At 43.8% G+C, this 13,485-nt stretch overlaps 1 protein-coding gene across 1 annotated transcript in view; it reads left to right on the top strand.

Annotated features, from left to right (window-relative positions):
- The window catches only part of ipo11 (importin 11), a 204,046-nt gene that overhangs the window by 95,661 nt on the left and 94,900 nt on the right, over positions 1-13,485 (top strand). Inside the window, exons 18-21 of the mRNA XM_084054558.1 lie at positions 3,701-3,741; positions 3,934-4,050; positions 6,074-6,187; positions 10,280-10,395. Coding sequence (XP_083910684.1) covers positions 3,701-3,741; positions 3,934-4,050; positions 6,074-6,187; positions 10,280-10,395 — 388 coding nt within the window. The remainder of the gene's footprint in view (positions 1-3,700; positions 3,742-3,933; positions 4,051-6,073; positions 6,188-10,279; positions 10,396-13,485) is intronic.

The raw sequence follows: 13,485 nt of genomic DNA, 5'->3' as shown, positions 1-13,485 counted from the left end.
GTGGTGTGTTGCACCTTATCCATTCCGATATCATACAGTGGGGTTCCTACAACACTGGTTAGGCTCGATTGTGGTGCCATGGCGCCATATAGTGGTTGAACAGAGTCGACCGTGAGCCGTTCCCTTGGGGACAGGGCGTAATCGCCATCTCTTCATGGCGAGTATTCGCCCCGCTACCCTGAAGTGTCTGTGAGACCTCTGCGGTAGCGAGCGTGTGTCCCTTATGTTCTGGTTTTGTCCTGTTTCATTTCTTTTTGCCGTGCCCCTGAAATTCAGGCTGTAACGGTTTGAATTTTATTGGAGAAACAGGTAGAGAGGGTTCAATTTCCAATAACCACTCTGATGTCTTGCCAAGGAGACATCGTGGTCATAGTATCATCGAACCGGGGTTACAGTCGTAACTCATGTTTATATTCACACAACATTATCCACATAATGTATAGTGTGTAAAGTTATTCTCTCTTCCATCGGGCGGCGGAGCGTGTTCGCCTCGCCCACCCGGCCATCCGAACTCCAGGACCACCAGAGAGAGAGGGGGAGGCGGTGTCCACCGTCTCCTCCTGACATAGTCCCAGCCATGTCCCTCTCCTTTCTGTATTTCACTCTTGTAGAGTAGCTACCCGAGGCCTGCCTCTGGCTGGCTAGGGTGCTCCTCCTGGCCTGTAAGCTGCAAGCGAGAACGCCTGCCATTTAGGCGATGCGTGCTTCGCAATGGATTTGGGCTCTCGTGTCAGAGCCGTGGCTTCTGACGTGAGGTGTGTGGCCACCCCTTCTTCCACGGGTAGCGGAAGAGTAGGGCTCAGCCCAGGACACGTCAACTGTTGTCCCAGTGCTGGTTGCCAACAGGAGTAGGCATTAAAACCGTTCTCTCATACTGGCCGCGGCTCGTGGCTATAGGCTACGCCGCTGGCAACTCGAGGTCGAGTATGAGTCGTGGGGAGAGGCTCGTTTTACTGGCCAGTCGCCTGCTCAATGACCTGGTTATAGGGGACATAATCTGTACCCCGGAGTAACTTTTGGGCCTCGTCCATGTCCTCTTCCTAACTTGGTGTAGAAGGGACTGGAAATGTTTGGCCCGCTTTTCTGACGAACCTAGGTTCGGTTAGTCCACATACTTATGCGGAACGGACCTTCCTCACACGGCCCTCGGGCTGCGTGGGTTGGTCCCAGGCAAATAACACATGAGTTGTGTTCGTCGTGACCCGACATTCTATTCCCGCAGACCCCGCACTCTTTCGAGGGACAGGGGTCCCTTCGTTGCTGGACTGCAGCGGTCATTGTTCACAACACGCGTGGAGCTTGTTTGTGGCAAGGTCTGTAAACAGGGGAGTCGTGTATGGGAGAAAAACTTTCTAAGCTTTTATTGTCCCAGAGAAACAACACGATGTCGGTTTTAGCGTGTAGCTAACTGTAGCCTGCCCAGCTGGTAGTTTATGATGCTAGCTGGTGGCTTGCAGAGCTGAAAGAGAAACACTAGGAGCGTTTAACGCTAGTGTGTTTGCTCGGTTTTAGCTCGTGGCTACGAGGCCACTTTAGAGACGAAAACACGATGTGAAGCAGTGATGCTGTCATGTTTTACTCAGTGATAGCACGTCGTGTGCAAAACGTGTTGCTAGTGGGAGCTTTAAGCTCACCGATGGCAACGTGCTAAGCAAGCCGGTAGCATATTATGCTAGCTGGCGGCGTACAGGACTGTCTCTGAAGGAATACAGTAGGAGCGTACTACGCTGGTGTTTGCCCGGTGTTTAGTTTGTGGCTAAAACCCCTTCTGGGAGAAAACACGATGTGAAGCAGGTTATGCTGTCGTGTTTACTCTGTGTTAGCACGCAGTGTGTAACGTGTTGCTGGTAGGAGCTTGTTTTAAGCTTCACCGATGGCAACGCACTAAGCTAGCTGGCAGCGTATTAAGCTGGTCAGAGAAAAGACACATTTAAGAGTGTAAACGCTGGTGTGTTTGTTCAGTGTTTTAGCTCTTGGCTAAGAAACACCTCGGATAAAAACCACAATGTAAAGCAGGGACGCTGTCGTGTTTGCTATAGCTTGCCAGACGTGTTGTTAGTGGGAGTTTATTAAGCTCACTGGTGACAACATGCTAAAAACTAGCTGGTGTCTTATGGCGCTAGCTGGTGGCGTGCAGAGCTGACCCGGAGAAAGCACACTAAGAGCGGACGACGCTGGTGTTTTTACTCGGTGTTAGCTTGTGGGTGAGAGGTCACCCCGGAGAAAAACACGATGTTAAGGTGTCGTGTTTACCCTGTGTTAGCATGGTAGCCTGCAAGAAGTGTCGCTAGTGGGAGCTTGTTAAGCTCTCGGTGACGACATGCTACGCTAGCCGGTAGTATTATGATACTACTACCCGGTGGCGTCCCACACTCTTTTCTGCGGGACCGGGGCTCTTGGACCCGGTCCTGCTCCTCAGAGTTGTGGAGGCCACGTTCACGTTAAGCGTTTTAAGCTTTAGGGAACAGAACAGGGAGGAGGGAAAAAACGAAAACACAGGGGTTGAGCGGACTATGCTCACATGTTTGTTTTTCCCTAGCTAGCTCGTGGCTAACTGTGGCTAGCAGTCTGTGGGGCTGAGGAGAGCTCAGGGCTCTCCCTCTGGCAACCTGCTGCTAGGCTTGAAAGAAACAAACACTGGGGCCGAGTATATTATACTGGCGTGTTGTTCTTTACAGCTAGCTCAGGGCTAGCTGTGGCTAGTAATCAGGGTGAGACTAGGGAGAGTGTATTAAACTTGTCCTTCGAATCACGATTACTATGTAAGCAGACTATGCTTTCTTTTTAGCTTAATAAGCTTGGCTATGGAACGTATTAAGTTCCTAGCAGGGCAACTTGCGATATTATCACAGGTTTTGTAAAGAAAGTCAACACCTACCATCAGTAGCGTCTCGCGGTCCGGGATATTATCCTGTCCTGTTGAGACTTTCGCCGTACTGACTTCATAAGGTGGACTGAGAAGGTTCTTCCTCGATCGCGAACGAGAAGAGAAACTGAATTAGGGAAAATGACCCATCCACTGACTGATATAGGAGGAGGGCGGGACCTCCAGTCAGAGGAAGGTCAGTCCAGCCAATAGGATTGTCTGGAAGTTTATGAAGGTGTACTTCTGTGTGATCACGCCGGAGGGCGCTCTCCCATAGCGAGACATCGAGTGAAATATTTGAAATAAAACCCTACTTTAAATAGGACATGCATTTTGTTGTACAGAAAATTACAGTGCAAGCATGCTTGTCTTATGTTTGCCATTTGAATCTAGCACAGAGGCCTTTCCAAACTAACAATGTGGTGTATTTTATTTATTGTAGACACATTACACAGGTCTTGTGAAGGCTGCATCTGTCTGAATGGCATCCATAACCGTTATTTGCCACACAGCTCTGATTGCCTTCTTCCTTTCTGCAGAAGGCATCAGAAATGCACCTATTACATTCCTGCGTTTCAAAACATCAGATTTCAGGACTAGAATACTAAACAGGTGCTCAGGCACGATGAGTTACTAAAGACTCCTGAATAGACTAGAGTCCTGAGTGCAATGAGTCGGAAAAAAAAGCAATTTTGTGACATTTGCGTGGATGTGCGTTTGACGCATTACCCTCTTCACCCCAGTAATAATGTTTAAGTAACTTTCTCCATGCTGCTCACCCGCTCACAACATTCTTTTCAACAAGTTTGAACTCCTCCTTAACAACACTATCACCAGTGGATGACTTTGAGTTCAGGACGGAACAGTTCCTACCGGTGAGTACACCGGTCCCATATCAGTCCTGGTAACAGTTGAGGCATTATGCATGATGCATAATAATATAAAAAAAGGAATTATAATTATCCTCACATATCTTTTATTTCATCCTTAATGAATACTACTTGTACACGCTTACCCATACCCTCCCACCCACCATCCAACTTAACCCCCTTTGTTTTGCTGTGCAGTACCTAGAATCTATCTTCGGGCTGCTCTTCCAGTTGCTGCAGCAGGTGACAGAGTGTGACACCAAGATGCAGGTGCTGCATGTCATCTCCTGTGTCATCGAGAGAGTCAACATCCAGGTGAGAATACCCCGACCCCTGCACCCATCATGCCACGGAATACGGCAATAATGACAGGGAACAGCCAGTTCTCTGAGGTGTCAAATCTAAATTAAATGTTTTTGATTAGTCGGGTTGATGCAATTGCAGAGAGAACAAATTAATCTCAGTGGTATTTGTTGACTGTTCACCCTCTGGGGTTGTGATTGGCTGTTTTCTTTTTAAAATTATGCTAGCACTTCACAACTTCGGTCACAGTGTACTAGCCCCTGATGATCAAGGTTTGACAACTCATATCCTGAAGTAGAGATTGATGTTTCTTTCCCATAGTCGAAGAAAGGTGTTTGTATAACACAAGCCGACCATGACTGTGATGTCTGCTCTCATTTATTCTGATGCAATTACTCTCTCAGCCCTAGCAATGCTATTGTGGCCCTATATACGTAGATCCGTTTCTTTCTTCTCACCTGCATCCAATTAACTCCCTTTTTTTGTTACCTTCATCTGACCCCTCAGAGCTGATTTAAGCCATTTCTTTTAAATGATCCCTCAACTTAAATCTGTCACAGATATGACTTTCATCCTTGCAAACTCTAAATCTCGTTAAGTCCCCTCTGGTCCTGTATCTAAAACCACCAGTATGGGAGAAAGTACCGTGAATATTCCATCCCTCCTCATAGGGGATGTTTCGTGCCCATGAGGACGTGAGGCAACAGCAGACAGAATCTGGTGCAATAAAGTACTAGTGCAGAGCTGAAGATTTTGGCAGAAAATTATGATTAGATTTTATCCCTTTGTTTAATATGCCATGTAATTGCTCAATCTTGATTAATTTAACATATACAGCTGCTAGTTTAAAACTTCATAAATATTTGCAACCTCCATGCTATCACTTTCTTCACTGCGGTGGCACATACACACGTTGACACACGTGACAGGCCTCCCAGCCTGTGCTAATTGAACATTTAATAATTTATCACATTTGCCACATATAAAAACAGTTCCACAATTATTGGTAGCTGCCAAAAGGCTCCTTACGAGACTATAAGCAGGTGGGAGGTGTAGGTGGCGCCCATAGCTGAGTGGTTAGTGAGCCCGCCTCTGAGTGGTTATTGAGCCCGCATGGGGAGCCAGAGCCCCCGGTTGTCCCAGGTACGATTCCAAGCCAGGCCAGCAATGTGTCGATGTGTTTCCCCGAGCAAGACTCTTAACGCCTAATTGCTCCCCGAGCAATTAGGGTTTAAGGCTTCTCACTGCTCCTAGTGATTTATAGGATGGATAAATGCAGAGGACAAATTTCACGTATGTGCAAATATACAAAAAACACCCCAAGGAGTGGGGACCAATATTATTATTATTATTGATGAATATGCAGAGTAATATTCAGAGAGATTTCAATCAACAAAGCTAAAATATGTGCAGATATACAGTGACAAAAAACACCCCAAGGAGTGGGGACTGGGGACAAATAATATTATTATTGATGAATATGCAGAGTAATATACAGAGATATTTCAATCAGCAAAGTTAAAGTTAGTGTAATTGTAGGTGTCCCTCGCTTCCAGTATTCTGTATGGATGTCATAGACTAACACTGATGCAGTATTTTGTCCGTTATCAGTAGAACATGACTTGTGCAGAATTCCATTCTATTATATTTAGTCAATGATGTTGCTTGTGTGTGTGTGTGTTTGTCTGTCTGTTGCACATAACTCGAGGACCGTCCGACTGATCCACTTCAAAATTGGCGCGTGTAGCGCAGAGGATCCTAGGGCGTGTTGTGCTGAGTGGGATATTGGTTCTATGAGTGGTTGTCCAGAACCCAAACTCCAAGTAGTTCTGTATCTGTGTCTGTCTGTCTGTTGTCATAGACAGCTCTTCAAGTACTATAATAATGGGTACTGAACTAGGTACTCAGTCTGACAATAGGTACAATGGATATTGCATAACTGGAGGGGCATGTGTTCCCAACCAGTATCATTCCCACTGGGCATTTCTCAGGCATCGCCCTAATATTACTAATTGTGTACTTTTCCATATATCAGATCCGGCCATACGTGGGCTGCCTGGTTCAGTACCTGCCTCTGCTTTGGAAGCAGTCTGAAGAACACAACATGCTGCGATGTGCCATACTCACTACACTCATCCACTTGGTACAGGTATGGCATTCAAAGATGTACACGTGCCAACACACAGAGACAAACAACACATACAAACACCAAGGCACAGATGGCCAGCCAGATACAGACTAACACAAGCTTGTACATACAAACACATACACAGCTCTGAGGTGCAGAACAGCGCAGGTCAATGGTGTTCATGAGCACTCACCTTTTTTCTCATGTGCTGACTGACAGGGCATTTAAGTACTTACTGTAAACACATACTGTATACAGTATACTTACAGCAGTTGACTGGGGTCCCCCTAGGTCTACAAGTATTTCCCTCAACACCAAATATCTTATGCAGCTGTGTAGCAAAAAGTCACAGGTGCAATCTCTTCTGCAAACAGAGTTGGCATTACGTGTGGTGTGATACATCACATGCCACCTCATTCCTCCAGAATGGGAAATTATGTCACATATTATGCAGACCAGAGCCATGTTCAAAAGCCACACTGGGTCAAACATCGCAGACACAATGAATGTGTTTGTTGTTCATATCGATTGAAGCTAGCAGGTTGTGACAGGTGGCTCTGCACAGTGGATCTGTCTGGAAGTGTTTTTTATCCTACCACATGATGCTGAGACTCACATCTCCCAGAGATTACTATCTATCCAGAGCACCTGACATGTTCAAGATAAGAGTAAATAGCATAAACCTCAGTCAACAAACCTAGCATTTGTCTTAACATCATGCTGAATAAATAACATTGTTTGCATTTCAAAGGACCACAATGGAAATAAGCTCTTGTTTTTTTGCACATTGTATCCTGTTGACAGGACAGGACATGTACAAATATGTATATGCATTTGTGTCAATCAATCAATCATTAAATAATTGACATGCATGTCTTATGCATGTCTTATCTAAGTAACATAATGATGTGAACGATTAACAAACATATGATGCCTGGGTTTGGTACCTCAGGATGTTGGTTAGTGTTTTCTTGATGTCTCTGTATTTCTTTATTTGTCACACATACTTATTATACCATGTGCTAACACCATGGATTGAAAAGTATTGAATTAGATTCCTATAGCAGTTGTGTTCAAATTCAGTCAACTGCTCACAGATGTTTCTTTGCATTACATATCAATCACAAGGCCCCCCCACACACACATACAGTACACTCTCTTGCTCTCTCTCTTTCGCACGCAGTTCATATCTGAGAGTCTGTTAATTGCAATGGGAATAATACATGTTCTGTCAGCAGCATGTGGGATTTGTCACGTTTGGAAATAAATATGAAAACAATTCCTATAATTTTCTGGGGGAGACATCGCTCTGGTTTGCCACTAATCAATGCACAAAGAGAAAAGACCCAGGGTCCCCTCAGGCTGCAGGAAGGTGTGGACCCCCGCTTACAGTAGCTGCCGCTGCATAACATCCACAGCAGGAGGTTTTGGAAAGCTCATTGATGTAGACACGCCACTTTTTGAAAATTACAGGGGAGCACACCACACATCTGGTGGACTGTGGGAGGCAGTGACATTGTATGACTGAAGAGACATGAAATGACCAACCTTGTACATGTTTTTATTCTATTGGAACGCTGCACTTTGAGCACTTTGGTAAATTAATGGAAATCAAATGGTCATCGGGTTTGTTTGTACTTTATGTATGCTTGTAAGTCCCCACAAAAGTACACCAATCACAGCTCATGCCGCCACATAGCAGAGAACTGACTTGCCCTCTTATAGAACCCTACACGGCCATCTTTGATCTAAATCAAAGTCAATAATTTTATATAATTGTATGTATAATATATACAAAATATATTAATGTATTTTAGTCTACAGTACAGACTAGGTTTGTCTGTACTGTAAGTTCGCTTGCAAGTCTCCACAAAAGTAGACCAATCACAGCTCATGGCCCCACAGAGAACTGACTAGCCCTGGCTAGCCCTAGAAAATGTGTTCGATTTGGAGGACCAAGATATTATGCGATCTTTAGCCTGGTTTTGCTAAATAAACCATAGACATTTCATGTGCATGGATATAGGCGTGTGTAGAGCCTGTTTTTTGACCACCTGGCCTGCAGTGGAAACTCAGGTTGAACTGAGGTGTCTGGTATCACCAGCAAGCACTGTTTAGCAAGAACACGGGGCCTCTTGTTATGAAGTGGATTTTCATCAAGTGAAATGGCATGGCTCCTTCAGGAAAAGGTTAATTTCACTTCACTAATTTCACCAATCTACTTCTGTTTTTGTGTGTCGAGACTACTGTCCAGGACGGGCTTCAGACGCGCCTTCTGCAGGAAACTTGGCACAGATCTGAACCCATTTGATTTGGCGCTAGGGACCCATTGCGACCGCATGCCCACCTTCCGCATGAAAGGCGTATGCTCTAACCTCTACACATGGGCGGCTCCTTGGTCAATATCACCAATAAAACTATGTAACTTGTAATTGACTACTTGATTTTTTCCTAAAATAAATATTTTAAATGTTTCCCAGTTACAATACAAATTTATACCATGTCAGCTGACACACCTACATCAAGAATGCCACATCCACAGTGACCGTTTAAGCTCACAATACTGTGGAACCTCAGGACTGATGGGAAATTAAATTAGTTCCTGCACGTAACTCAGACAAACACTGTGCTGGGCAGTTATCGGCTGAGTGTGCAAGTCTTCTACCCTCTAATCTCTCAAGAACAGATTCAAAGTTGCGCAACTGAAGTGAAAAATGCTGGGGGCGCTGCTTTTCTTTTTTCTTTTACTTGGGATCCCATATTGTCTGCCCTCAAACCAGAGGCCTACAGTATGTGTTGTTTTTGGCCCAGCTACGATGGCAATGTCAATCAGTCCCAAACAAGATGGATTTCCGTGGAATTTGCTGTGCACCTCCATCAACAAGCATTTAACTATGGCACTTTTATTTTATGGCCTCTTGGGTTCCTTAGTGGGGCTTTTAGTCCCTTAAGAGCCGTCCACACTAAGCACTATAACTATATCAGTCACCACTGTTATCGTTATAGTTGTGGTGTGGACTAAAACAATATCGTTATTGTGCTTGGTGTGAATGTCCCTTTATTTTTGTTTTGCACAAAAGAGCAGCTGCCTGATAGGTTATGCCACTAGCTTCTGATACAGAATACTGATTTGGGACAGGTTAACACAAATGTTGTGCTCTCTTTCACTCTCCCACCCATCTATGTACACAAGGTTATTTGGATTGACATATAATGGCAAAATACCATTACTGTGACATCCGTGAAAGAATAAGCATTCTGAAATGGTACCGAATATACTTTGGCTCCTCAGAGCGACAGATGCACAATATGCAGCATTCGAGACCATCTAGCATCTCTTCTTCCTCTATCTGAGAGGATTTAAAGTGGTTGAGTAGAACCTGGGAAGATGGGGGAGCTATTGAAGGGTGTGTGAGGCTGAGGTTGCTGTATATCGTAGTTGACTAGAGGGGACATGTGAAGAAGATGTCAGTGTTAGTGATGTGTGGAGCATTTTAGAGGGCAGAATATAGATTTTAGCCAGGGGAGACTGGCTGAATGAGTTTGTGCTACACTTTTTAACTTTTGTTTTTGTGTGTTTGAGTTGTTTGTGCACATACTGTGTGCGCGTGCATTTGTGTGTGTGCATGTGTGCTGTCGGTTTGGAACATTGTTGGCATTAGCACATTGGGGTACTCTCTCTTTGGCCTCCCTCTGATATTGCTCTCCTCAGACCAACGACACTCTATTCAGAGAACTGACATACAGCTAACATACATACACAACTACTAAACAGCATGTATTGGTTATGATGCATGTTGTACGTTCAGGGAAGTTCACAGTTCAGGGGACATCAAGCCTTGAACAAACAGAGAAACTAAGGCTGGGCTTAAGTTATTTGGTAAATCAATGCCCTACTTCGTCATACTACAGTGTCACACATAAGTAGAAAGTAGAAAGAAAATGGTTAAGTCTGTCTGAGGGTTTTTGGTTCAAATATAATTTAACCAATAAGGTTAGATTATATTAACAATAGCCTGTCACAAAATTTGAAGCACAGTGTTTAAACCCATGTTCTGTAGTGCTGTTGTCCTAATGGCACGATGACTAACTATTTTATTTGTGACGCCACAGGGCCTTGGAGCGGAGAGCAAAAACCTGTACCCCTTCCTTCTTCCTGTCATCCAACTGAGCACTGATGTGTCCCAGCCGCCACATGTCTACCTGCTGGAGGACGGATTGGAGCTTTGGTACGGAAAAACGCATTCATGCACACACACACACACACACACACACACACACACACACACACACACACACACACACACACACACACACACACACACACACACACACACACACACACACACCAGTGTTTGCCTCGGTAATTGTCTGAATTACTGAGGCTGAAGACCTTGTCCCCACATTTTTCACTTCAACCTTTTTATAGCGCCACCAGGAGGCCGATTTTTGCAAAACAGATTTTGCTGATTTTGTCCAAACATCACGCTAATCGGTTCACATTGTCTCTATAGTCATGTCATCAAGACGGACCTGTCCGAATTGTTATATTTCATCCTGATTGGTTAAGATTGACTTCTGCTACCTGACCTGGCGGAGACCTGTGCTCCGAGGAGCACAATATTTTGTATTCTTGTCAAGGATGGAAAGGCATATGGTGGAAAAAAAGAAAGCCTTTATTACTATAAAGCTCTACATTGACACTCACTCACTTGTCTCACACACACACACACACACACACACACACACACACACACACACACACACACACGCAATGTATAACTACATACAAACAATGCTAATGGAAAATGTATGTATAAGAAAGAAAAACAGGTGCGCTTCCTCTGGATGCCCTCTTAGTTTAGGCAGTGGGTGCTCAGCTATGTATGCAACTCAAATCAAAAACCACCGAAGTGGAAAAAGCGTCTCGGTCGCAGCCTTCCTCAGAGCAGACTTTTCAATCTGCCCTGAGGAAGGCTGCGGCCGAAACGCGTTAGCGTTCTCTCAATAAAAATGAGAAACTACATATGAGCCAGTCTTGCAGTATTTATTTTGGAGAGCAGTTTTTTCCACTTCGGTGGTTTTTGATTTGGGAAAATGTATGTATGTTGGTATATGTATGGTATGTACAGTATTTGATATTGTGTGGCTATGGCAGTACTGCAGCAACCATGTCAGCCATTTGCCTATAACTGTCTGTCACACTACCCAAGGCAGACGTTTATCAAGCACTCCCCTTGCACTGCAGTGCTTGCAGGTGCCTACAGTACACACATTTCCCTTACAGCATCCTCTGTTCTCTCTCAATGTATCTCTGCCTGCTGTTTCGTAATTTCCAGTTTCGTCAGATCCTTCTGTGTCACTTTTTACTTTTAGTTTTTCCTTTATACTTCTCCATCCATCTTCTTCTTGTTCACAATGAAATTCCTCATGTTCATTATTAAAGCAAGCATGAGGCAATACATCACTGTCTGCTACATTAGTTACTCTAATATCATGCAAAATGGATAGACCGATCTGTCATTAATGTTTGTTTTATACAAGCACTTAGTTTCAAGGGGGGAATTTATCACTTTAGAATGAAATATTGTTTGTCCACTCTTGGTGTTCTTACTGAAACACGGCCCACTAACCTGACATATGGGGCCTTCAGGTTGTCAATGCAGAGATGAAGGCGCACACAATTCTCTCACACATACAAGCACACACAAACACAAACCAGAAGCTTGTGCTGCCTTCTTATCAGTTGACATGGTCTTTTGCAATACAACCTCAGATGCTTGACTTTACATCCAACGAGATAAGGAATCCCATGCACGCACGCACGCACACAGGTTGTGCAGTCTTGTGCAAGCGGTTTGCTGCTGCATGTAACACATTTAATATGCAAGAGATAATCAATTGGGAGCAGGTCATTAATGAGAAATAAATCCAGACAGGATGATTAGACCCCGACGTGAAGTGGAGGGCTTTTTTTATCACCCTGGAGGGGTTTATTTCTCAATAAGGACCTGCTCTCCATTGATTATCTCGCTTATTACACGGCTATTTAATAAAGAAATGAATACATTGACCCAAAAGTAACAACAAAACAATTTGATTGATTTTAAAAGTATTTAAGTGTTGCATTGAAAAATAGACACTGCATTTTCTATTTTTCGCTTCAATTGTTTTCAAAAAACATTCTTCAATGTACTGTTTAGCTATAAATGACATCCTGTGTTTGTTTACATGTCTGCAATGTTGGATAAGGCAAAAACCAATTAACAGACATTGATATGAGCCACGTGCTCTTTGTTATCTTTGATTAGACAGCAGCCTGTTATTGAGATCAGCAGTCATTATTGAAAAATAACAGGCCAATGAATCCAGTGATTGCCCAATCAGAACCAAGCATTCAACCAAGCAGTGTGATACCAAACTATACCAAACTATTGTGACCTTCAGTTCCTCTCGTGTCATCTCTGTTCCGTCTCCATTCTGTCCTTTATCTCTCCTCTCCTCTAGAGGGATCTAAAGAGTAATAAGTCAGTGCTCTGTTTGTGTATTGTAGTAGCATAAAGTTACACTGCTTTTGTTTCTGCCCATTCTCTCTGATAAATGGCCACGACCTACGACCTTGTTTACTATGTCTTCAGAGTCATTTGATTTGTCAGTTTCTCTCGCTTTGCCTCTCTGTCATTTTACTTTTCTATTCCTGCCTCTTTCTCTTTTCTCTGTTTTTCACACATGAATTACCATTATGTCTGTCACAATTATTACATAATCGCCTAATTGCAATTATTTGAGATAATCACAATTGTCTGTCTAGTCTGTCCGAGAGAGGGTATTGAGATCAAATCCATCTTTTGCCGTCCACTGCAATGTTTTTACAGTATAGGGCATGTCCCCTGTGGCACAGATATATGACCAGAAGACCCTGTGCAGTTTATTGCCCATGTAATTAATTTGTCGGCCCATTCCCATATGCTGAGTATAAATAACGAATTTCACCTCTGAGAGAGCTCACATAATGTGCCATTCAGTCACCGTAATGCCATGTAGATTAATTGGTTTCCAATGAATTGTAAAGGCTGTGCGAGAGGTGACCTTGGCGAAAATGGGAGGACATTGTAATTGACTTTGATGGTTTCTATAAAAGGTCATAGTGTCTCTTTATCTACCGCCATCTAACCCCTAGTCTTTCATCCCACTATCTGTCCTGTGATTTTGCAGTTAACTTAACTTCTCTTACTCAGTTAATCTGTACCCCTGGTTTCTTTTGCCCTCTCCCATTCTATTTGGGAGAGGGCAAAAGATGCCAGTCTTTGTGCCAGTAT

Source organism: Gymnoscopelus microlampas, assembly GCF_963454915.1.
Source record: "Gymnoscopelus microlampas genome assembly, chromosome: 4".
Taxonomy (NCBI): domain Eukaryota; kingdom Metazoa; phylum Chordata; class Actinopteri; order Myctophiformes; family Myctophidae; genus Gymnoscopelus; species Gymnoscopelus microlampas.
Note: the sequence above shows the minus strand (reverse complement) of the source record. Positions and strands in the feature narration are given on the sequence as shown.